The 21867-nt window shown below is 44.5% G+C and overlaps 1 protein-coding gene across 2 annotated transcripts in view; it reads right to left on the bottom strand.

Moving 5' to 3' along the window:
- The window catches only part of ADCK1 (aarF domain containing kinase 1), a 74968-nt gene extending 54560 nt beyond the window's left edge, over positions 1–20408 (bottom strand). Inside the window, exons 1-4 of one of the 2 annotated variants that reach the window (XM_088167416.1) lie at positions 20111–20186; positions 18368–18487; positions 17122–17259; positions 12719–12802 (exon numbers count right to left, since the gene is read on the bottom strand). In XM_088167416.1, the coding sequence (XP_088023542.1) occupies positions 12719–12802; positions 17122–17247 (210 nt within the window). In that variant the 5' untranslated portion in view covers positions 17248–17259; positions 18368–18487; positions 20111–20186. Of the gene's footprint in view, positions 1–12718; positions 12803–17121; positions 17260–18367; positions 18488–20110 lie in introns of both variants that reach the window. The other variant, XM_014869815.2, reaches the window with a different exon arrangement.
- Between the last annotated feature and the right edge of the window lie 1459 nt (positions 20409–21867).

Here is a 21867-nt window from a genome sequence, read left to right as displayed (position 1 = left end):
CCTGAAGGAAGAACACCCCCCACACAGCTATTTCCACGTAAGAAAACTGTGGAAAGGCAGTAGCGTGGGAAGTGAGGGCTGTTCTTGGGCCATGGGGAGGATGGGGGAAGAGCTTAAACAAGGCCACAGTAGCAATTAGCTGTCACAGAAGCTCATACAGATTTGGCTACACTTTCAAAGCTAAGTGAAGAATCCTAGATCTGCAGGAATGGAGATCTGACAGCCTCTCCCCTGAGTTCCCACACTCCATCCTGCAATAAAATATAGCTGGAAAAGCCATGACTTCCACAGGAAGCCACAACATGCAGAAGACAGACTGAAAGGCACACTGAAAGGTTAAGTTTTACGAGGATGGATGGCCCAAGCACTCTTGAGAAAGCTCAGCTAGAGTCCAGACAGGGTAGCTTCACAGTCTGCTCTCCTACTGTGGGTGTGCAGAAAAGTAGGAGGCACAGAGGCAGCTGCTGCAGCTGGAGGGGAGAAATCGTCACTTCCACTTTGTCAACGCTGAAGAATCTGGGCTGGCATTTTTCTCTTCCCAACAGTCAAATCCCACCCTACCAGCTGCACGTCACAGCTGACCTCCAGTCAGGACCTATCTGAGTCAACATCAGGCGATTAAATCGTGCAACAGCAGCTTCTCCCCCTTGTACATATGTAACTTCTCTCCTGGCAGGTCACTCCAACAACCAGGGGAGCAGAGCAAGCCAGCTCCCTCTCTTACAGCCATGCAGACACACACCAGCATTCACCTTGGTGACAGACTCCAGAAAGAAGGGTTTTTATTGCAGTCTCTAAAGAGAATACAGCCCCTTACCAACCTGACAGAGACAGATTCCTTCCCTCTTCTTTAATCTGAGAAGCTCTGACCCTTAAAATACAGACCTCTTCCCACAGGAACAAGATGCCTGAAGAGGAAAGAGACAGTAACACAAGAAATACCTACAAGTGATTAAATTGGATTGACGAGGAAGTCAGGAAAGATAACAACAATGGGATTACACTGTCAATTCCAAAAAATTGCAGTGACTGTCACAGTACCACATCCAACAGAGACAGTGGCTGCAGTGTCAATAAGTCATCACCAATGGCAAAGTGCGGTTCTACATTCAAGAAAGTGCCTATGTAAAAAATTAAAAAAAACCACGAGGAATGTCCCTTTGTTACTCAGCAGGTCTGTTCCCTGCTGAGTATCCGTCAGAGTTGCTGACTTCAGTGAAAAAAAATACATAAATAACTCCAGCTTTTTCATCTAGTTGACACAACACAGCTCCACACCAAGAAAGGCAGCTGGTGTTTATTAGCATCCCATCAATGTCACCAGTATGGAAGACTGAGCTGGTGTCTCTTCTGATTCATACACAATAGACTTGTTAAATTGCAATTAGAAGGTCCAATCCTTTCTTGCAGCCACTCCTGTGCTTTCTCATTGAAAACAATAGGTTTCTGCAGGTGTCAGCAGGAGTATTTGGATAAAACTGGCTTATGTGGGTGCCAATGAAGGTAGTATTTGGTCTACTGAATCCTTATTGCTGCTAGGAACACAAGGAAAAGAGACTATCTTGACTATGATAGTGCCACTTTAAAATAGCATGAGATAGCAATTTAATTAAGCAAAACACAAATATCTGACATGGCACCAAACTGAGATGAACAAAAGGAGAGCACAGGTGAGGCCATGTTATCCAGAGTAATTATTTTTGCTCCCACATAAAGCAGAAGGAATTACCTCCAGCAGTACCAGAAGCAGTTGGCTTTACTGCAGCTGGTATCACAATGAACAATATTGTACATGCCTCCCCTGTACTTGGCTGTGGCTCACCAAGTTTGTGCAGGGAATAAAACTGAGATCATCTTTATATAAACTACATATTTAACATTTCTCCATCAACAGGCTAGTCAAAGATAGCCAATGTCTAACCTTAGCTAGAAGGCAAATAGTAAACTCAAGACAAAAGGTATTGGTGCAAAACCTGACAGAACAATAACACTGACAAAGATCCTCCAAAGAATCAGATCTTGCTGGCCAAGTAGAATTACTGTGTATGTTCCCAAAGACAAGATTTGCATGGCAAAAAAAGGACATTAAAGCATTTGCACAACACAAAATGGACATGAAGCAATTAAAGCACATGCTAGTAATCCAAAACTAATACTATCTATGACTTCTAGCCTCAAATATTTAATATTAAAATATTTACATACTCCACACAGAGATCCCACGAAGAATGAAGTTACAATGAAACTGGGAGTTGATGTCAGCAGGCAGAAGATAGAAAATGACATAAACACAGTCTTGATTCAGTCTCTGGAAAAGAATGGAGCTTCCCTGTTCTCTCATTAAGGAGATTATGGCATGAATGGGGGCTGTGCATTGATTACCTCTGAAAATTTGCTCCTTTTCTGGACAGAGTGCTGCAGGGACAAACACTTGGCTGGAGATGGTAAGAGTTCCAACTACAGAGATTGATCCTTTTATCTGTAGTTGCCTGACAACTTGAGGGAGACATCGAGGCAAAGCTGAGAACATGAACAGACCTCATCCAGGAGCCTCTTTAAATCTACATGATTTCTATTTTGAAGTCTGTAATTGGCTCCCTCTTAATGGTTTGCTCATCAGCACCTGGCATTCACTAGCGCCCCATAGCAGACAGTCAGCCACAAGATACATACCTAACTGCCTCTTTGAAAGCACAATTACCAAATCTACGTGGATTGCTGTCCAAACTATTCATACACATATTAAAAGCGTGAGCTTTTAAACACAGCAGTGAGAAATACAGGTACTTCAAAGTCCTCCTCCTCTGAGCATTGACAGAATGGTTCAGTCACAGGGAGGCAAGGTGCCTCATTCCCCTCTGCTACAGGAAAGCAGACATGTTTGGGCCACATCACAACAGCTCTCAGAGAGCATACCATAAGAATAATTTGGAGCAGGTAGTCTGCAACTTCCAGGGGGACACAGGCATACTGGCCACTTGGCACTCAACCAGCACATTAGTTTGGCCTCCCTGACACAGAAAACCCTTACCGGCAATAAAGCAGTCCAGATAATGACTTAGTGTCTTGTTCTAAAATCCATAAAATTCACAAATCCAGAATTCTTCACTTCCAGCCTTCGTGATGCTGCTCAACCACGACCCAGATAGAAGACGTTGGTCCAATACCAACCACGAAGACCTCCCCTCCATATGGCAATGCCTCCACCCCAGCCATTTTGGCACATAATGTTGGGAAACTGAAAGCTCAATAAAAGCAAGCTTGGAAACCCATTCTATACTCTAGTCCTAGTTTTTAAAATCTCCCATCACTAAGAAAAAATCTGTTAGCTAACAGAGAAGCATGTGTTTCTAGCAGTTATATGGGAGCTGTTAGACTTTACTACTCAGTTGCCTGAAAAAAAAAAGAAAGAAATCCCCTCTGTTGAACAATTAATCTGTCATAACGAGATTCTTCATAATTAGTTTGTCCCTAACTGTTGCTTTGTAATGGTAGCAAGAGAATATTTCAGGAATGGCAATTATCTCTGGTGTCAAAATGATGAGGAAAACAAATGTTCAACCATCAACAAAATGCAGTGCCTTTTCCACTCCCACCTGATGGTGGGTGACAGCATTGCACATCAGAATTACAGTGTGGGTAATTACTAGGCATGTTGCTATTGAGAATTCATTTCCCCTCTTGAGAAGAAATTTGTTGAGCAATGCAGGTGGAAGGAGGGGCGTCTGTCACTGGGATGAGGGTCCTGTGGGTAAACAGTCTTACCAATACATAGCTTCTTTAATTTACTACGTGTATGTCCAACAATTATAAGGAGTGAACACTATTTAAAGGAACTTTCCTTTATTAGCTACACATATATGCCACCATTTCAAAGATTATGCAAAAGAACAGAGCTTGACCTCTTTATTGTTACTTTATTTAAATTTAGTATCCTTCAAATAAAATTCACGTCTGCATTAGTCACTTCATCCATACTAATAGGAAATATAGTGGGTTTCTAGGCTATTTGTAAATGGAAGAGTTCCTCAGGCAGTGAGCTCATTGGATTTCAGCATATTGTGGAACCTGACATCTGACTGTCCCTGGAGTGAGATTTACAGGAATGAAACTAAGGCACACACACTGTGGAGCTCATCTTCTCAGATGAGGACCAGGTTGTGCCAAAGCTGGAAATCCTACTCCAGAGAGGGACTGGGAAGGGGAAACCTGCTGGTCTGGCTGCCATTGACACAAGTGTGCAAAGCCACAGCCTGGGAGAGCTGTGTATCCTCCCTCCCAGAACCTGGGTCTCAGTTTTCGGAAAATTAGGATTGTGGTACATCTTTCCCATGTGAGTTACCAAGGAATGAAAGGCCAGGTGGGGTAAACCTATATCTAATCTGCCAGCAGGGCAGAGGCCAGGGAGGTGGCAGCCAGGGTTGACGCATCAGTGGGCAGAGGTAAGGGCAGAGCTGGAGCAGGCAGGAAGCTGATTCAGGTCTGGTACAGGATGGCAGTATAAGTGAACAGAGAGCTCAGCTGTGTAGGGCCAGTGTGGGAAGCTGCATGCATTCAGGTAGAGATACTCCAGGAGTGATGCATGCATGAAGCTGCTTCTGCATGCATTTTACTCAGTACTTAACCACATTACCAAACACTTGCTACCCTAAAATCAAAACAAAGGTTTAAAAGAATCGAACATCACCCTCACTTCTGGTACAGATTCAGTCCGCTTTGAGAAGAGTGGAAGTCAAGGAACATTACAGAGGATACAACCCTGCCCGTCAGGGCAGCAGGAACTGGTATTGTCTTGGGAGTCCCTCACATGCATCACATTGAAGTCACCTCTTGTCTTCAAGCACACAGTCCTGAACTGGCACGAGCTCAGAGTGAACAAAGTGCAGCTCCAGCTAACAGCCTTGCTGTTTCTCAATCTCCATCGCTCAGGAGCCATCATCCCAATTTAACATTCCCCAGTCAAGGATCACCATTCTGTATATTGGCATGGAATAACTCCCAATTCAGACTGACACAGCAAAACCTCAACTTACTGCAAGAAATAGAAGCAGGGATGTTGTCCTGGAGAGGAAGAAGAGAGACAAAATAGGTGATAGCAGGGCATTGCAGAGATGAAACAGCTCCTGCTGAGCTCTGGAAATGCCCGGCTGTGCTGCCTCACTGTGAATGCAAAGGAAAGGGCCCGAGGGAGAAAAGCTTATCTTCCCTACTTCTCTTCACACAACAGTCCTATGATAAACAAAGCCTGCTGCCCTTCAGCAGTTCTGTAAAAAACAACTTGTGTTCAGAAAAGCCCTACAATAACAAACAGGCTGCACAGTTACAGAGTTCACAGGCAACTCAAAATGAGTACATTTTCAAACAAAGACTGCACAGGCAGTAAAGACATTTTAAGAGATGGGGTTTTTTGAAAAGCAATTCTGCTAGCGACCTTTTCAGTGAATTTACCTCTAAATTCAGCAAAACTAGCAACATAATAATTGGATTCAGGCTTGGCAGAAGGCATTTCATAAAATACCAGAGAGGTTCATATATGTGCAAGCTTACATGCAAATTATTTGTTAAAGTGGAGCTCGGAACAGAGTGGAGGCCTTATAAAGACGCCCCTTGTTTACCTGCTGGCTGTGGCCCTCTTCCATGTCACGTCAGCTCAATACACTGACAAAAACAAGTTGTTACTGGTGTCAGACCTGCCAAAATGATGCTACTGCAGAGGAAGGAGCAGCAAGCTGCTCTGAATGGTGCACCATCAGCAGAACTTACAGCCACTGAGACAGAACTCTTAAGCCAGAAAAGAAACAAGTAAACAAAAAACCCAACAAAATTAAAGACACCCCAAGCCAGTTCTACAAGACCAAAAGTAGGCTTAACTAGTGTAGCAGTGAATGGTGATTTCCATCTTGGATTAACTCTTCCACAGCCCCTTTGAACTTTTGACTCTGTTCAAAAAATGGCTACTTTACTGTAAGGACTCCCACCTGAACAAACTGGCAAGTGTCTACAGGCAAACAGACAAGCCTGTCCAGATGTACAAAAATGCACATTTCTAGGCAGGGCACCTGAACACTAGTAAATAAAGCAATGGGTAGCTTTAAAACCTGACATGGAACAATACTTTTTTGTTCATTCCTAGAACTAAATCATCAACTACTCCAGTTCAAGAGAAACATAGCTTCCTTTTTTCCTAGTCCACAGGGTTTCCTCAGGCCTGACAGAGTCCTGTCTGGCCCTGGAACATGAGATGGAAGAACACAGAAGTTCCTTTCAGAGACACCTTTCCCTCAAGTATGCAAACAACGTAGCCCCCACATATGCTAAAAGGATTTGCCTGGAACTCACTAAGATGCCTCCCACATTGCAAATAAATCCAGAGGAGTGTTTGCAAGACACCACCCACCACAGCAATTCCCTCACCACAGACTTAACTGGCTAAATGAAGACACTTGCTCGACAGGTAAGGTAATTGTGAGCTGCCCTTCAGCATATTCTTTTATCAGATCCACTTTGGGGAGAATGTGATAAGGTCACTGCTTTAGCAGAGCAAATCTACAATATTTAGTCCTGCTCTGAAACTCCAACCTGGACTGATACATGAAATATCTTCTGTATGCCACCTATTCTCTTCACCCCTGGTTTTACAACTAATTTGTACTCCTAATTTGGAGTCTTTCAAGATAGTGTTTCACTGCAAGCAAACTACAAGAACCTTAGAAAAGGGAATAGAATCCACAATATGGGTCATACTAAGGACTCAAAGGGCAAACAAAACAACACTTCAGAAGTCCACTTGGACATTGCAAGTATATGTCTCTATCCCCAAACTAAACTTTAAGGTATCTATTTTTTCTAGCCTCAGGTAAGATTATTTTTGCTCGCAAGCCAGCTGTCTTCCTGTTCTTAGAATAGATTTAGTACTGGCTACCTGTCAGCTTTACTGATTTTACACGTGACCTCCAAGAACTATATGGGCCACTCCCTAAAAGTTGGACTCAATTATCCTTGTGGGTCCCTTTCAACTCAGAATATTCTGTTCTTATGTTCTGTGAACCATATAAACTGGTCAGTAGTTTAAGGCTACACAGCCCTTCATTAAGAAAACATCCCTAATCAGAGCCTGATCCAATATCAATGGGATCAGTGTTAAGTCACTTACAGTGGCACCCTAAGCAATTTCTGCTTTTTGTCTCCTTCCCTTCTTTACACAGGCCTTCAGCCTCTGAGAAATCCCATGTTCGCATGTATTTGCACCATTCACATCTAGGGTGAAAATCTAGGCAAATCAACCATGACCATGAGCTCTTCAGAGAAGATACCATCTCTTGCCATACCTCTTGACTTTGCACTGCTGAGTGTTCATTTCACACTTGGACCCAAGGCACTAAATAAAACGTGATTATTTCTCCACTTCTCATTTATTCCTTTTATAATGTTTCTTATGATGGAAGCCCCTCGCAGCCTGCATCCTCCCAGGCCTTCCTAATGGTTTTCCCACTCTATCAGATGAATGTTCTTCAGATACTACTCTGGCTACTATGTACCTCTTCAGCAGCTCTAAGGAACCAATGTGATGACGCCCTCAGGGATTCAAATGAAAAAGGATAGCCCCACCTGGAGGAGAGACAGCTAAATGCTCCCCAGGCATACTGTGTCACTCCTGCTGGGAAGCTGAGAGACGGCTCAGGCAAGCCGAGTGCATGACAATTCACACTTATGCTCCAGGAACAAAGCACCTGAGGGACAAGTGTGCACAGCCAGGAAAAAAAATGCAATCGATGAGGCACTGCTTCCTTATCCTCACTTCTCTCCTTATTCCTCCTTCAAAAATGTCACAGTAGATGGGCCATCTCTCCAAATAAATCACTGCATCTAGAACATCTAGTTTCATAGGCACAGATCCCACAAAAAATGGACCTTTTTAATGCTACAAAATTAAAACTTAGAGATGCTATGGACAGAGCATTCAGCTGACACCACTCAAAGCACAAGGAGGAAAAGGAAGTGTCTTATAATTACAAGATTTATTTTACAGCTTGTTATGTTTTCAGTGTAAAGCTTTCATGCTTTATATGTTGGCAGGAAGCTTGCTAGACAGCAGTGCTCAAATGTAGAGTCATCAAGCCACCAGCTGGCCCTGATCGTAGCTTTTTTAGACTGCATTAGTGTTGACCATGCCTTTTAGATGAAGAGATATCCTGGGGAGCACATAATAGGGCAACCAAACATGATCAGCTCAGGGACTGTGGATGGGCTCTGAAGCTCTTCACTTCTCTATTACTGGTTCCCATTTAGTTTGGTGACAGAAAGTCACTGCCACCTAATGGCTATTTCGTATCTCATAAGAAAGTTCATTTGTTTCTCACCTCAGTTCATCAGAGGCTGAAGCACAAATAGATCCACCACTGCACACACTGGCTGTGGTGGAGAACAGTCCATAGTCCCCATTCACAGTTGCCTTTTTGAAGGAATGCCATGGAGAGTTCCTGACGACTTCTCTCTGCAGATGCAGTCCACTTCCATCAGGAAGAAACTCTTTTAGGACATCATTTAATATTTAAATCACGTAGTGTTACTGAATCACAAGGGAAGTACAAAGACACAGGCTATTTCATTGCTCTGAACTATTCAGAAATTGTAGATTATTTTTGAAAACACACACATGTACATTCATTCCTCTTCTTTCCAAGATCTTTCAATTGTGCAACTTCACTATGAGAAAAATAATTTTGAAAATACTCACTCCACTGCGAGAAGTAAACACAGCAAAGCCAGGAAGACCCTCCAAGGAGCAAGAAATCGTATTCTCTATAATGATAGCACAAGGTTACGCTTTCCAAATATTTGCCTAGGTACTGACAGACCAATAACCCTAAGTCTGAATAAGGAGAACAGCCTCACTCTGCTCTCAAAAGGAGGACATTTAATTAACCTTCCAAATGGCTTGTTCCTGACAAAGCAATTTTGTAGCCAACGAAGTTAATTCAAGAATGGATTTCCACTGTCTTCTGAGATAGCTTGACCACAGATCCTTTTTCTCGTTGCTGTCTCCTCTTCATTACAAAAAACCAAAACACAGCAGTAACCTTTTGTCTTACAGAGGAAAGCAGCAAAAAATGTCCTGCTCAAGATTTTCAACTGTGACCACTTGCACCAAAATCTGCAAGACAACTGACCCATTGCAACCCTCTTACTACACTGACAACTCAGAATTCCATTGATACCAGCCTTTAAACAAACTGCATGTTGTGACACACCTCCTGACTGACAGCAAGATCTACAGAAATTAATGCCAGCAATGAAGAAGTGTCAGCCAAGACATCCAGATGCTACACTGAGAAGATCACCACTGGAAATGTCACATGGTAGGCTGACTTGGTACTGAGAAGACAAACACAGTGAAAGGCCAACAATCACTGAGGCAGAGGAATGTCAGAGAATGTAGCCTTCTATAGAATAAAATGTTTTGTTGAGAAAACAACAGGTAAGGAAATGGCACTGAGCAGGCTGCCCTCCTTCTTCATCTGGCCCAGTGCAAACAGGAGTAGAAATGAAAATAAATGCCCAAGCTTACATGTGCAAAGATGTTCAGACCATTTAATGAAACAGACATGAAATGAAGAAAGGTCATACCTCCCCTAACGCTCCTGACACTAGACCTACAGACATACGGTGTCTTGGAGTCAACCATGGCTACCACTGCCCTTGACATCAGTATACTAGCAGTACCATCATATGCAGGAAAAGGGCCCACACGCCAGGAAAGGACCACTGACTTAGGAGAAAGATTGAGTTTCCAATGGGGTTAAGCCATCAGTTGTGAAATGAAGCAACCAATTAGGAAGGATATAAAGCCCAAGCACATAAGCAGGTTCATCTCTGCCTTAGGCAGGGGCAGGAATTAAAAATGGCTGCTGCTGAGGGACAGAAACGTGCCATCTGGCAAGTGGGTTCTCGTATCTCCTAGTTGACAGGAGATCCAGGGAGAGGCAAACTAACCTCAGGACACACAGTGAATTCCCATATACTGCTTGCCCCTCATGGAAAGCAGTAAAACATTCCCCATCTGTTGGCCATAAAAAAGTGCTGGGAACTGAGGGGCTTAGAGTATTAGCATCAAAAGTGGTCCACAAGGGACAGAAATATATAGTAAAATTGAAGATAATTCCTTGGAGCTAAGCAGAAACCTGGCTAAAAGTCCCTGGGGAACCCATTTCCTTCTTAATCTGCTTTGCATTTAATTGTTCTTAATGACTATGTCCCTGTTTGGCCCCAGTAGGCTCAGGGACTGGTGCTGCCACTGAACCTTCCCAACTCTCATGCAAGGCCATAGTAATTTAGAGTCCCCAGTTTAATGTCTCACTGGGAATCCATGGAGAATAAGTAAAGCATTATTTGCACTGGAGTAGCATCACCAGTATGCTGAGTACCAGGAGGAGATCCACAGAAAAAAGTGGTTTTCCACTCCCAGATGCAAGCACACATATATGCACCTCTACCCCAACACTGGAGACAGAGGCACAAAAACTGGATTCAGACCTTTTGGCAGTCCCATGGTCACCAAATCTCACACACATACAGAAACACCCTGCCTCACAGGGTCTCTCTTCTAGGCACAGCACCAAAACTGCATCTGGAAATCAGCAGCTAATTCATACACATGCTTAAAAGAAAATCACAAACTCTCGGTATATATAGAGCAGGTTAAGCTGGCCTCACTAGAAGGACAGAAACAAAGAGATTACAATGAAGGGCTAAGATTACTAGAGATTTATCCAGGACAGAAGCTAGTAGAAGCAACATCTGGGTAAGTATAGTCAAAACACACTTTTTTGGGTGGGGCATTCACACCCTCTTGGCCTTATCCAGTGACTAATCTTAAGTACCGACTCCAATGGGGTAACTTCTTACAAGTCATTCTGAGCTAGTACAAGACCACAATATCAGCTGCAAGGTGGCAAAGACTTGGTTGCCATCCACTTAAAACTGCACTGAGATAAACAGTTTGGTGTGCAATTGCCCAGGTCCAAAGCATATCCCAAGCCAAACTGATGCTTCACTAGCACAAGTTCTACAGGCATGTTGCTGAAGAACTCACAACTGCTGTTCCTGCCAGGCTCAGCGGTGGCACTCCCTAACACGTGACAACAGCAGGACTGGCTTCCACTGGTTAACGAGTTTCACCAACTCATGCTATGCCTCTGCAAACTTCCTATCTCCTAGCTCATGCCCTTTTATGCAGCTGAAGGCTAGTGCTGGCCATGCACTAGCATGCTGGCTGTGCTTGCCAGTGGCTCTACCACATGCAGGGGCCGATTAGTCCTGGCTGCCAAGCAGGGAGGCCACAGCTCTGTGCAATGCTAGCAAACAAGGCCCCTTCTGGCTGTTTGAGCCATGGATTGACAAATCATCAAAACCCGTGTAACAGAGGTTAATGAAACCACGGAGATACATGGCAAAAGGTGAGGAATTGGCAACAGCTGCTGCAAATTCTGCCAAATGATAACTGTCCACAGTACTGGTAACTCCACAACTTGGGTGTTGCTCAAGGAAGCTACATGCAGCCCTTCTGCAAACCAGGTTTCAAAGGCTCAGGGCAGAGACCTGGCAGATGGACAGTGAAGCTCCAGACTCCAACACACCTATCTCCAGTTTATGCCAGGGAATCAGTGCTACCCACTTGGGATGGGGAGCTACATTAGAACAGCTTAGCATCTTTAGACAGCAGAGAATGAGAACAAGCCCAAAGAAGCCATTCTGCAAACCATCCCAGATACACTAAGACCATATTGATTATGTGAGTCCAATGTCACTGATTTCTACCTTACTCAAGGCTATTTCCAGCTTTATAGGCCCTCCAGCCTGAGAATTCCTGGAGAGCACCACTCCATGAATTATAACCAACCACATCAGTGGCCTAAATCCTACATGCACCAAGAAGAAAAATGATGCTAAAGACCTTACTTCAAACACACTATGCAGACTGGCCTAATTTGGCACAAGCTCTACTTCCCACTCCAAAGAGGCCTTGAACTGTAATTGCAGAGAAACCCTGACTAACATATATCACAAGCACTCAACTAAAACCAGATGTCATTCACAGCTCAATAAACTATAGGGCTATAGGCTGAAATGAAAGGTGCAGCACAAGACTTGAAAGGAGCAGTGGGGGTGCTTGTCTTCCTTCTCACTAGAAATGCTTTTGCTATTATTGTTAATTACTGGTATCAAAACACAACAGTGTGTTTTGCAATGAGGTGTACACTTCTTTGCACAATTCTCATTTCCTCAGAGATCTGCAAGTCTGATTCATCTCTATTATTTACTTTTCAACACACTTCTTTTACTTAAATCAGTCAGCCCTCATGTTATGGCAATTACCAAACAATATGCAGAATAAGAAAGCACTGGCAGGCCACTCTCAGCAGCTGACCATCACACAACCAGTCTGGGCAGCAGAGATCTGGCAGCAGAGCCCAAATACATACACCAAGTACTTGAGTCTCTACTGGACTTAAGTGAGCACGGGATGCATATGGCTACTTTTGACAAAGGACCTTCTTCATTGGGCAAGGCAAGTCCTGCAAGATGCTGTTCTAATATGGGCCTGTTATCTAATACTGCTGTTAACAATCTGGTAGGAAGCATATTGAATTATTAAGCTGACAGCAACACACCTGTGCCTTGCAGTTTCCAAGGAATGCAGTTCAGTGCTGTTACCTACCTGTGATTTGAGGAATTCATACTCCTCTGATCCGTATGGGACACTCCGAAGAGAGGTGAGGTAGTCATAGGTGATAACCGCTGTCTGCAAACAAAACCAGAAATGCTGAGCAAGCTCTACACTTACCAAAACAATAAGACTTCTGTTAAGAGAATGCATGTACCTTAGACTTCAAAGTTCAGGCTCCACAGTGAAGCCTATAGCAACAGACCTATTAATAAATTAAATGAAAATACTTTAATTTATAAATTTAACTTTTAACTTATAAAAAGAAGTGCAGGGGCATCAATGATATGTAGCTATATGTAAGCAACACTTGATACTCCTCTACTTCCTTCTATTTGAGATACTCAAAGCGTTTTCCTAATCTCTGTACAGCACCTTGCACAGCAGACTCACATCTTCAGCCAATCATCTGGGGCTTCCACAGTAAGGTCTGCTGCTAGTAAAAGAAGCCATCCAGATTCTGTTTGTGCCCCATCGGTTATCCCACACTTCACAGCTCCAAACTGCCTAACCAACTTGTTCTGGGTAGAGGCTCAGCAGGAAACAGAGTGACTGAAAAAAACCTCAGATTAGCACAAGCAGCAGTACTTTTGGAGATGTTCAGCTGCACGAAGGACTATGGGGCCAAAGGGTCAAATATCCAATTACAAAACCAATACGGGATCCAGCTCAAGCCTGTTAGTTAGACATTGCCACAGACAACGGAACTATATTCAGATGTGCCTTAATGATTTCTGAAAACAGATCTAGGGTATTTCATAATTCCTATCTCTAAAGCTCCTCTCTTTCCACAGTCAGAACATCAGTGAATGGGAGAGAAACATACAGGTCATGTTTGGAGGGACAGAAGGGAATGTACACCTAGAGAAGCCTGTCCACTAATGTGCCATTTGAACTTCAAGATCCTTGTCATTTGCATAACTCCCATTGAAAGTCAGTTTTCCTCAAATTTCCCTACTGAAGGGGTAGCATTCCATTCTAGCACAGGATACTAGCCCCCTCTTTCACCATAAACATGCCCAGGAAGGGCACAAAGTACAGTCAACGTATCATGAAATCCAGGGAGGCAAGGGAAGCAAACCTTGTTTGAGACAAAGCCAGCGGAACTGACAAGAGGGAAAGAGTCAAAAGCTCAGAAATGTACCCAAGAGTGGACCAAGCCGGGAATCAGCAACAAACAGACACAGTCCCTCCTTGTGGAGGTTAGGTTTCTCAGCGTTTCCTGTTTTCCAAATTGTAAACTGAACACAGCAAACATTTTTTTCTAGCTTTTCAGGCTCTCTTGCCCCTGGTGAACTCAGGAGCTGCACAGCTACAGCTGAGACCACTCAGAAGAAAAATTTTTCAAAGCATCTTCACAACCTCAAAGAACAACTTTGAAGTGGAGGGAGGTTCGAATCAGTCTTGCATGAAGGCTTGAGTTGGTTCTTATTTTATCTCTGGTCCATAAGGGTAATTATCACCTCCAACTCAAAAAGAAGCAGCTAACAGATTGGCCTGTATTACAGAGGAAGAGGGAATTAATTAAGCGGTTGCTAATTACACTGTAATCTTAAACACTAAATTAATATTATGATGATCCTGATAGGCAACTCTGACATTGCCAAATCCCTCCCAGTGTCTAGCTACCGCACAGAATGTTCCTTCCATATAACCAAAACAACTGGTATACTCTCAACGGATAGGGCAAATGCACAACAGCTCTGCCAGGTTTCTAATTTTACCAGAATACAGAAATGCTCTGCAGCGTGATGCTGCCCACACCACTGACTTCATTCTCATCCAAGACTAGTGCTGTCATTCATGTTACAGTGTGAGACTGAAGCTCAAAGTTATAAAAAGATATACAAAATCAACCAATCCCTCCCTTTCTAAATGCCAGATGACTTTCACTGAGCTTGCATCCTGCCCAGTGTTAAACGTCCCACTTGGTATCAATGAATTCTCAACACTGTACACTCTTCCACTGCTCCTAAATCTATCCTCAGATCTTACCAAGTCATAGCACAATGTTCCCCCTGAATAGCTGTCTACCCCTATGTAAGAGCCAGTTCCCTAAACACAGGCTTAAAAAGAAATGTTCTGCTAGTGAGCTTCATCAAGTTTCTTATGGAGTCTGCAAAGAACTACTGAACCAACATGTTAAAATACAACTAGACTCAAATTTCTCCAATCAAACTCAGACAAAATCTGTCCAGTCTCATAGCTGTACATCAGGTTCCTTGATCCTCACGTGTTCTTTTCTCCAGGCTTCTCTTTTGTTTTGTTTGCCCCACTCTAACTTGTCTTAAAGTTTTGTGTCTGCTGGTGCTGAACTTACTAGCTCTTAAAAATTGCAGTCTCTTCATTACTGTCTGCTTTAGCCTGGTTATGGTTCAATGAAAGAATCAAGCATCCAGGTAAGAAACCAGGGCAAGGCTGGATTGAAGGACAGATACTTTAGGTCCATGTAGATATCACCAATATCCGATATCCAAAATCACTTGTTTGCTACAGAGATTTATCTTTCATTTGCAAAACAAATAATCCCAAAGCTGAGCTTCTTAGAAGTAAACATCTCTGCTCTATTGGCTTCACTTGGTCCATGGCTAAGGAATGACAGCAATTCAGGCTGCCTGTGCTCAGATGAGAGCTGACTTCCAACTGTTCAACAATGAGCAGGGAAGGCAGAGGTCACTGGTGCAGCAAGACTAAAGAACCTCTCAGAAGCAAGTCAAACACATGCAGTCATACATACCAGAGGAAACAGAGAATTCATAAGGAGACAGAACATTCTTTTTTAAAAGTACACACAGATTTAAACAAATACTGCAATCACCTACAGAAGACTGAGCACTGGTAACTTGGTTTTGGGGTCACTGCTTGCAGCTATGGGTGCAGAACCCTCTAATGCATTTAAGAGCAGGACCAGTGAAGCGCTTTACAGCCAATGACTTGTGACCTCCCTGAAGGCAGAGAACATGAAAGTCAGGCATGTCTGTGATTTGCCACCATCTAAACCAAAAACTATTTCCTTTCCCCTACTTCCTCTTCTTCAGAAAAGCAATCTCTCACCATCACTCAAAACACAGACCAAGTGCACAGCTTCATCCCTGGAACTTCTCACTTATTTTTGTCTTAAACAGTAGATTACCACAAAAACAGTGGCTTAAGAAAGACTGAGAAACACTAGTAAAGCAGGCAGAACTCAAGGACACATTGAAGTACTCAAACACCCTGAATAACGGATTCTCCTCCAGCAACAAGAAGCTGCATTCCCTCTCCATGCCAAAATTTCCTGTGATTTAAAAGGGAAAGAGCTCCCTACTACCAGGCAGCATTACCTTATTGTCAGGGACAGAGCATGAAGCTTAGTACTTGTTAACTAAGAAGGAAAGATTACAGTTTGCATTTCTTCCTTCACACTTTCAAAATAAACATTCATTTTTCACAGCAGTTTATGATGGTGCACGCACATGGCACCTGAGCCAACCCACAGAGATTTTTTCTTATTGCATCTGCCCTCAGGAGCTGACTCCTTGTAAAACTCATTAACGAAGTGCTTAAAAGTCACAGAAAATGCAGACAGACAGCTGCTTACCACTGGGGGTCTGTAAATGATGGAGATTGTGGCCTGAAGTGACAGATGTACAGCGCAAGTGAGGTACAGGGAGACTGATACCCCCTCCAGAGTATCTGCTCTCCATGTTCCTGGCTGCTCATGGATTCATCAATGAACATCCTCAAGGAGAAGGCAGCAGTCTCCATTCCCACTTTTCTGAGAAATATCAGTGATGCTAGGCAGATATAGCATTCATTTTACACATCTGGAAACCACTCCAATCTCAGATGTTATGTAATCACCTATCCTCACTTTACTCTTGCTTTGAGAATAATCCTCAAAACACCAGTCCTTCTCTCTCCAAGTTTCATACCAAGGGTCATAGGGCAATAGTTACTCTAGTTTATCAATACAACCAGGATACTTATAACAAAATGTTAAAAATGGCACATGCAGAGAAGAGGGTTTGAACTAAGTCATTCTTAAAAGGCAGCAGGACACCACACCTGGGCGACTGACCTTGAAAGGTGTTTGATGAAAATGTGGGCCCAAAGTAAGTCCTTGCTCTGAAGATTCCACCCTATCCAGGGAAGCAGAGACAGCTCTCTGCAGCTCAGTATCTCCATTTTTCTCTTTTCAAAATGTGCAAACAACAGCTGTATTCCTTACATGCTTTCACCTCCTTTCTCTCCACTGTGTGAAGAACTTGAAGAGCTCCCTACAGACAATCTGATTTCCTAAACTAGCTGCCAACTGACAATGCAGACAGGGAATGCAGAAAATCCCAAGTTCTTGTGAATTTCAATTTCCTTACCCATCTAGGAATCTTTCTGCACATTTGTACAGTAGAACTTACTGTGGCAATGGCTCGGCCCACACGAACAACTCCAAAATCATTAGGATCCAGGAACTTGTTTCCATACAGATAGATGCCAGAAGCAGCTGCTGTCAATGAGGCAAATTTCAAGGCCCTTAGTGCCATGACTGATGAACCCTGCCGAGACACAAAACAGCAACTGTAACATGTGATAAGGACATCGTGATCTGATGCCTACGGCCCCAGAGGACCAGACAATACAAGTTTTAATTGTTCCTTTCCTAATGACACATAGCTAGCACTGCCCCCAGCCAAGAGCTCAAGCAATCACCCAGCAACTGAGGGTGTTGCTGATTGCTACTCCTAACTCAACAGTGTCGATGGGCCACAAATCCAGAAGTAACTCACTGCTAGACCTTACATATCTGCAACAAAACATTAGTACAGGATCCCAAAGGTTTTTCAAGGACACACAACCGGCGCAGAGAGAAGGAAGCATGAGACCACCAAAAGTCAATTCTGATCCTATCAACAGGCACTTCTTCAACACAAATTGTAGGCAGATTTTAAGGGGACAACAGAAGATATAAAAAATACGTTTAAAAAGAGCTCTTGCAAGATCAAGAACACCCAAATCTTGTTAGAAACTCTGCCAGGCTAGTTCTGAAAGTTCCACATTGATGATGAGTGGTCTAGGAAGAGGCAAGGCATCCCAGAAGGTTGTATGCCACTCCAGCAGTCGGTGCCAGACAACCACAGAAAATGCAGGGAATGGGGGACCTGATCAGAGTGACCAAGTGAGATTTGTTTTCTCATTATCAGCACCTCATTCAAGTGCCAGACAGGGACTATACTGGCAGAACAGTCATCTGCAGGAATCTACAGCCTATTCCTAGCTCTGTCACAGGACCAATATAGGCCTGGAGTGAGACACTTCTCAAACATTTTCCTGTGAAACAAGGGTTGGGAATGAACACATTTCCCACACGAAGCACTTTGGATCACTACATTCATTGTTGGTAGAATATAAAGTAGCATAAACATATGCTACTTTATACTTTAACTCATTACATGCTAATATATGTATTTTCCATTTATTTATGTAACCATAGAGGACTCAGATGCAAAAAAAAAAAAAATTAGGTACATTTTTCTTTGCTTTCCCTATGGCTGGGGTATTGGGCAGAAAGTATGACCATTCCTTCTGCTTCTATTACAAATCAAAAGGTATTGTCACTTCTCTGCAAGCTCTCGAGAGCACCCTTGACACAATGCAGGCTCTTACCCCATCAAGATGGAGTCTACTAATCCTCCCACTCCTAGGCTTGACTGAGAAACTTGCCTACTTCTCTCATTGTGAAGCTTTAGCAGGGTCAGTCTGGCTTGTGCCTTTTCTCTCGGAAGCCTTGTAACCAAAAAACACATTCAGTGACACACAGGTCAAGTCTTTCAAAAACAGTTCACAAGAACACAATCAACAAAATAAGCTAATATAACACAAGAGACCTTTGTATGTGAACCTTAGCTAAACTTTATTATTTCCTTACAAACCCTAGGTAATTGTGAGGCAGAAAAGCTGAGACATATTTTGTCAGTGCCTGTCAGAGCTGCCTGCAGCAACCCAACTCTTTCTCCTGTCAGAATGGGTAGCTGGCTGACCAGGACTCCTTTGAACCTATGATCAAACTCAACAGAAAAATAAACTTGGGCTCTTGACTGCAGTCAAATGTACATGCACTTCACAAATACAAAAGTTGCCCTCCATCCCCCGCCTCACTGGAATTCTAGAAATTTCGGGGTTTCTTTCAGCAGGACCAATGTTTTTTGTACAGAGATCTCTTGTATCCCCTGTCACCTTCAAAAGTCATTTTTTGCAAAGCGTTTTAATTAAACCATTTGTGCTCCATGTACATTTCTGTAAAATTCACTTATAGAAAAGTGAAAAGTGCAGTGACATTTTCTTAACAGAAAAGATACTTCTCTTTTTCATTATTTTTTTCCTTCACTTTCTCAATTACTAAAAGAACATTTTTATTGAAAGCAGGATGCAGGTCCATCTGTTCTTGTATCTTATTCCTACCTGAAGCTATAATCTGCAGTTTGTTACATCACATCTACTGCCATACCCGCCAGCTGTACGTCACGAACAGAAGATGCTAACTTTAGGCAGCAAATAAACATGAAGTGAAGCTGAATTCTTCAGCAAGAAAGTTTCTGCTTTCATGCTTAACGTGTTGTAGTAATAAAAAGGGAATAATTAAAACCCCTCCAATATAAGGTACAGAAATAGAATTCTCTGAAGTAAATTGTATTTCAAAGTTTTGCATAAGGTATAGAGGAGTCTTTTCATGTAAATGAGCCATTACGACACCCCTAGGGATACCTTAAGGGCCCTGTCAGCTGTGAAACAAGCCCTGGGATGTCACTGACTCTCGTTATTAAGCCCTGCGTTGACAGATCACGTCCAGCTGTTTTTTCACCTAGGTGAGGTGGCTTCTTTGACTTTCACGCAACTTGGCGCACCTAAGCGTCCCTCGCGTTACAGCTAGGCTTCTCCTTTTCCCACCAGGGGCAGCCGCGACGGGGCCGGTTCCCTGTCGGAGCCCCGAAGGTGACCCCCCGGCCACCTGCCCAGGCCCGGGGAGCGGCGGCGACTGCTGACCGCCCCGAGGACAGCAGGGACCCAGGGCCGCTCAAAGCCCCGGCCAGGCCGCTCTGGCCCCCAAGCCCGCGTCCGCCGCCGCGCCCGAGATCAGCCCGTGAAGGACGCAAGGGGCCGGCGCCGCCTGCTCTTGGTTCTCCTTCAGGCCGGGACGGGTTTTCCGGAGCAGCGTCCGCGCCCCGCGCCGCTCCCGCCTCCAAGAACAGCACCGGCCTCGCCGAGCCCTGCGACAACCGGGTGCCCGCCGCCGGGGCCGCGGCTGCGGGCAGTATTCGCCACCGCGGCCCGGAGTCCCCGGCGCGGGCCGAGGAGGCCGTGAGAGCGGGAGCGCCGGGGTGTTGGGCCGGCTCTCGGAGCGGCACTTACCGACTGCCTCGCCGGCACTTCAACTCGCGCGCGCCCTACGCCGCTCCCCCCTCCACCTCGCACACGGTACGGCCCTGGCCCAGGCGGCACGACGGGAAATGTAGTCTGCGGGCACGGCCGCTCGGAGGGGTGGGGGCGCCGTGGGACTGCAAGGGGCGGTCCTTGGACGAGCCCACGGGGGACGAACGAGGGGAGCGTAGCGGGGGCGCGCTGCACTTCGACGGCTCTCGGGATGCGCTGACGTCTCCGCCCTTGGTGCGAGGAAGTGCGCAGCTCGCACCCCGGATTGTAGGATTGATACCTCCTGCCGTTTGGTAACTGCAGGGTAACGCAATCCCACTTTGTCAGTGGTGCTCCCAGAAAACTCATCTTCTGCGCTCTTAAAATAATTTCACACTTAGATCAAATTTCATATTCTATTTCACAGAATCAACTGGGTTGGAAAATACCTTTAAGATCATTGAGTCGAATCTATGACCTAACACTACCTTGTCAATTAGGCCATGGCACTGTGTGCCGCATATAGTCTTTTCTTAAACACCTGCAGGGATAGTGACTCCACCACCTCCCCAGGCAGCCCGTTCCAATGTTTAAGTCACCCTTTCAGTGAATAACTTCTTCCCAATGTCCAGCCTAAATCTCCCCTTCCACAGCTTGTGTCGTCTTGTGCTATTGCTGGTTGCCTGAGAGAAGGTGCCAACCCTCGCCTGGCTACACCCTCCTTTCAGGTAGTTGTAGAGAGTGATAAGGCTTCTCCTGAGCCTCCTCCTCCCCAGACTAAACAACCCCATCTCCCTCAGCCACTCCTCATAGGACTTGTGCTCCAAAGCCTTCACTAGTCCAGGCAGATAACATCCACAGCCTTCCCCTCATATACCAAGTAGGTCCCTTGGTCCTATAAGGAAATAAGGTTGGTCAGGCAAGGCCTGCCCCTCCAAAATCCATGCTGGCTGAGTCTGATCAATTGAGTGTCTCTCTTTCTGGGTGAATTTTCATCTGTGGTTTTTCATCCAAACCCCTATGAAAAACTGCTATAAAGGTAATTTAAGTACCTTCTCCCTGGCTGTAGGACAATGGTGTGTTAAATATTTTCCTAAAAGATCAACATAATATTGGGAGCATTTGATGGATATCTGTATTGGATTTGTGTGGTGAGGTTTTGTTGGGGAGGGGCTACAGGGTGGCTTTTGTGAAAAGTGTCCCCTATGTCTGACAGGGCCAACACCAGATGGCTCCAAGACAGACCTGCTGCTGGCCAAGGCTAAGCCTGTCAGTGACAGTGGCAGCACCTCTGCAATAGCACAGTTCAGAAGAGAAAAAAAGTTATTGTGCAGAAGTAATTGCAGTCAGAGAAGAAAGGAGAGGAAATACATGGAGAAACGGCTCTTGCAGACACCGAGGTCAGTGGAGAAGGAGAGGCAGGAGATGGCTGTTTTCAGATCACAGGATATCCTGAGGCACCCAGAAGGAACATCAAGTCCAACTCTTCAGAGAATGGCCCACACTGGGATCAATCCCACAACCTCAGTGTTATTAGCACCATTCTCTAACCAGCTGAGCTAAACTCAGGGTCGTAATACTCCATGTGCCAGAGCTGAGATTCCCCTGCAGCCTGTGGTACAGAGCACGATGAGGCAGCTGTGCCCCTGCAGCCCAAGGAGGGACATGGTGTATCAGGTATCCACCTGCAGCATGTGCAGGACCCCACACAGCAGCAAGTGGATGCCCAAAGGAGGCTACGACTCTGGACCCCCTAG

Source organism: Sturnus vulgaris, chromosome 6 (assembly GCF_052056855.1).
Source record: "Sturnus vulgaris isolate bStuVul1 chromosome 6, bStuVul1.hap1, whole genome shotgun sequence".
NCBI classification, from domain to species: domain Eukaryota; kingdom Metazoa; phylum Chordata; class Aves; order Passeriformes; family Sturnidae; genus Sturnus; species Sturnus vulgaris.
The sequence above is the reverse complement of the archived record's forward strand: the minus strand, read 5'-3'. Positions and strand labels throughout refer to the sequence as shown.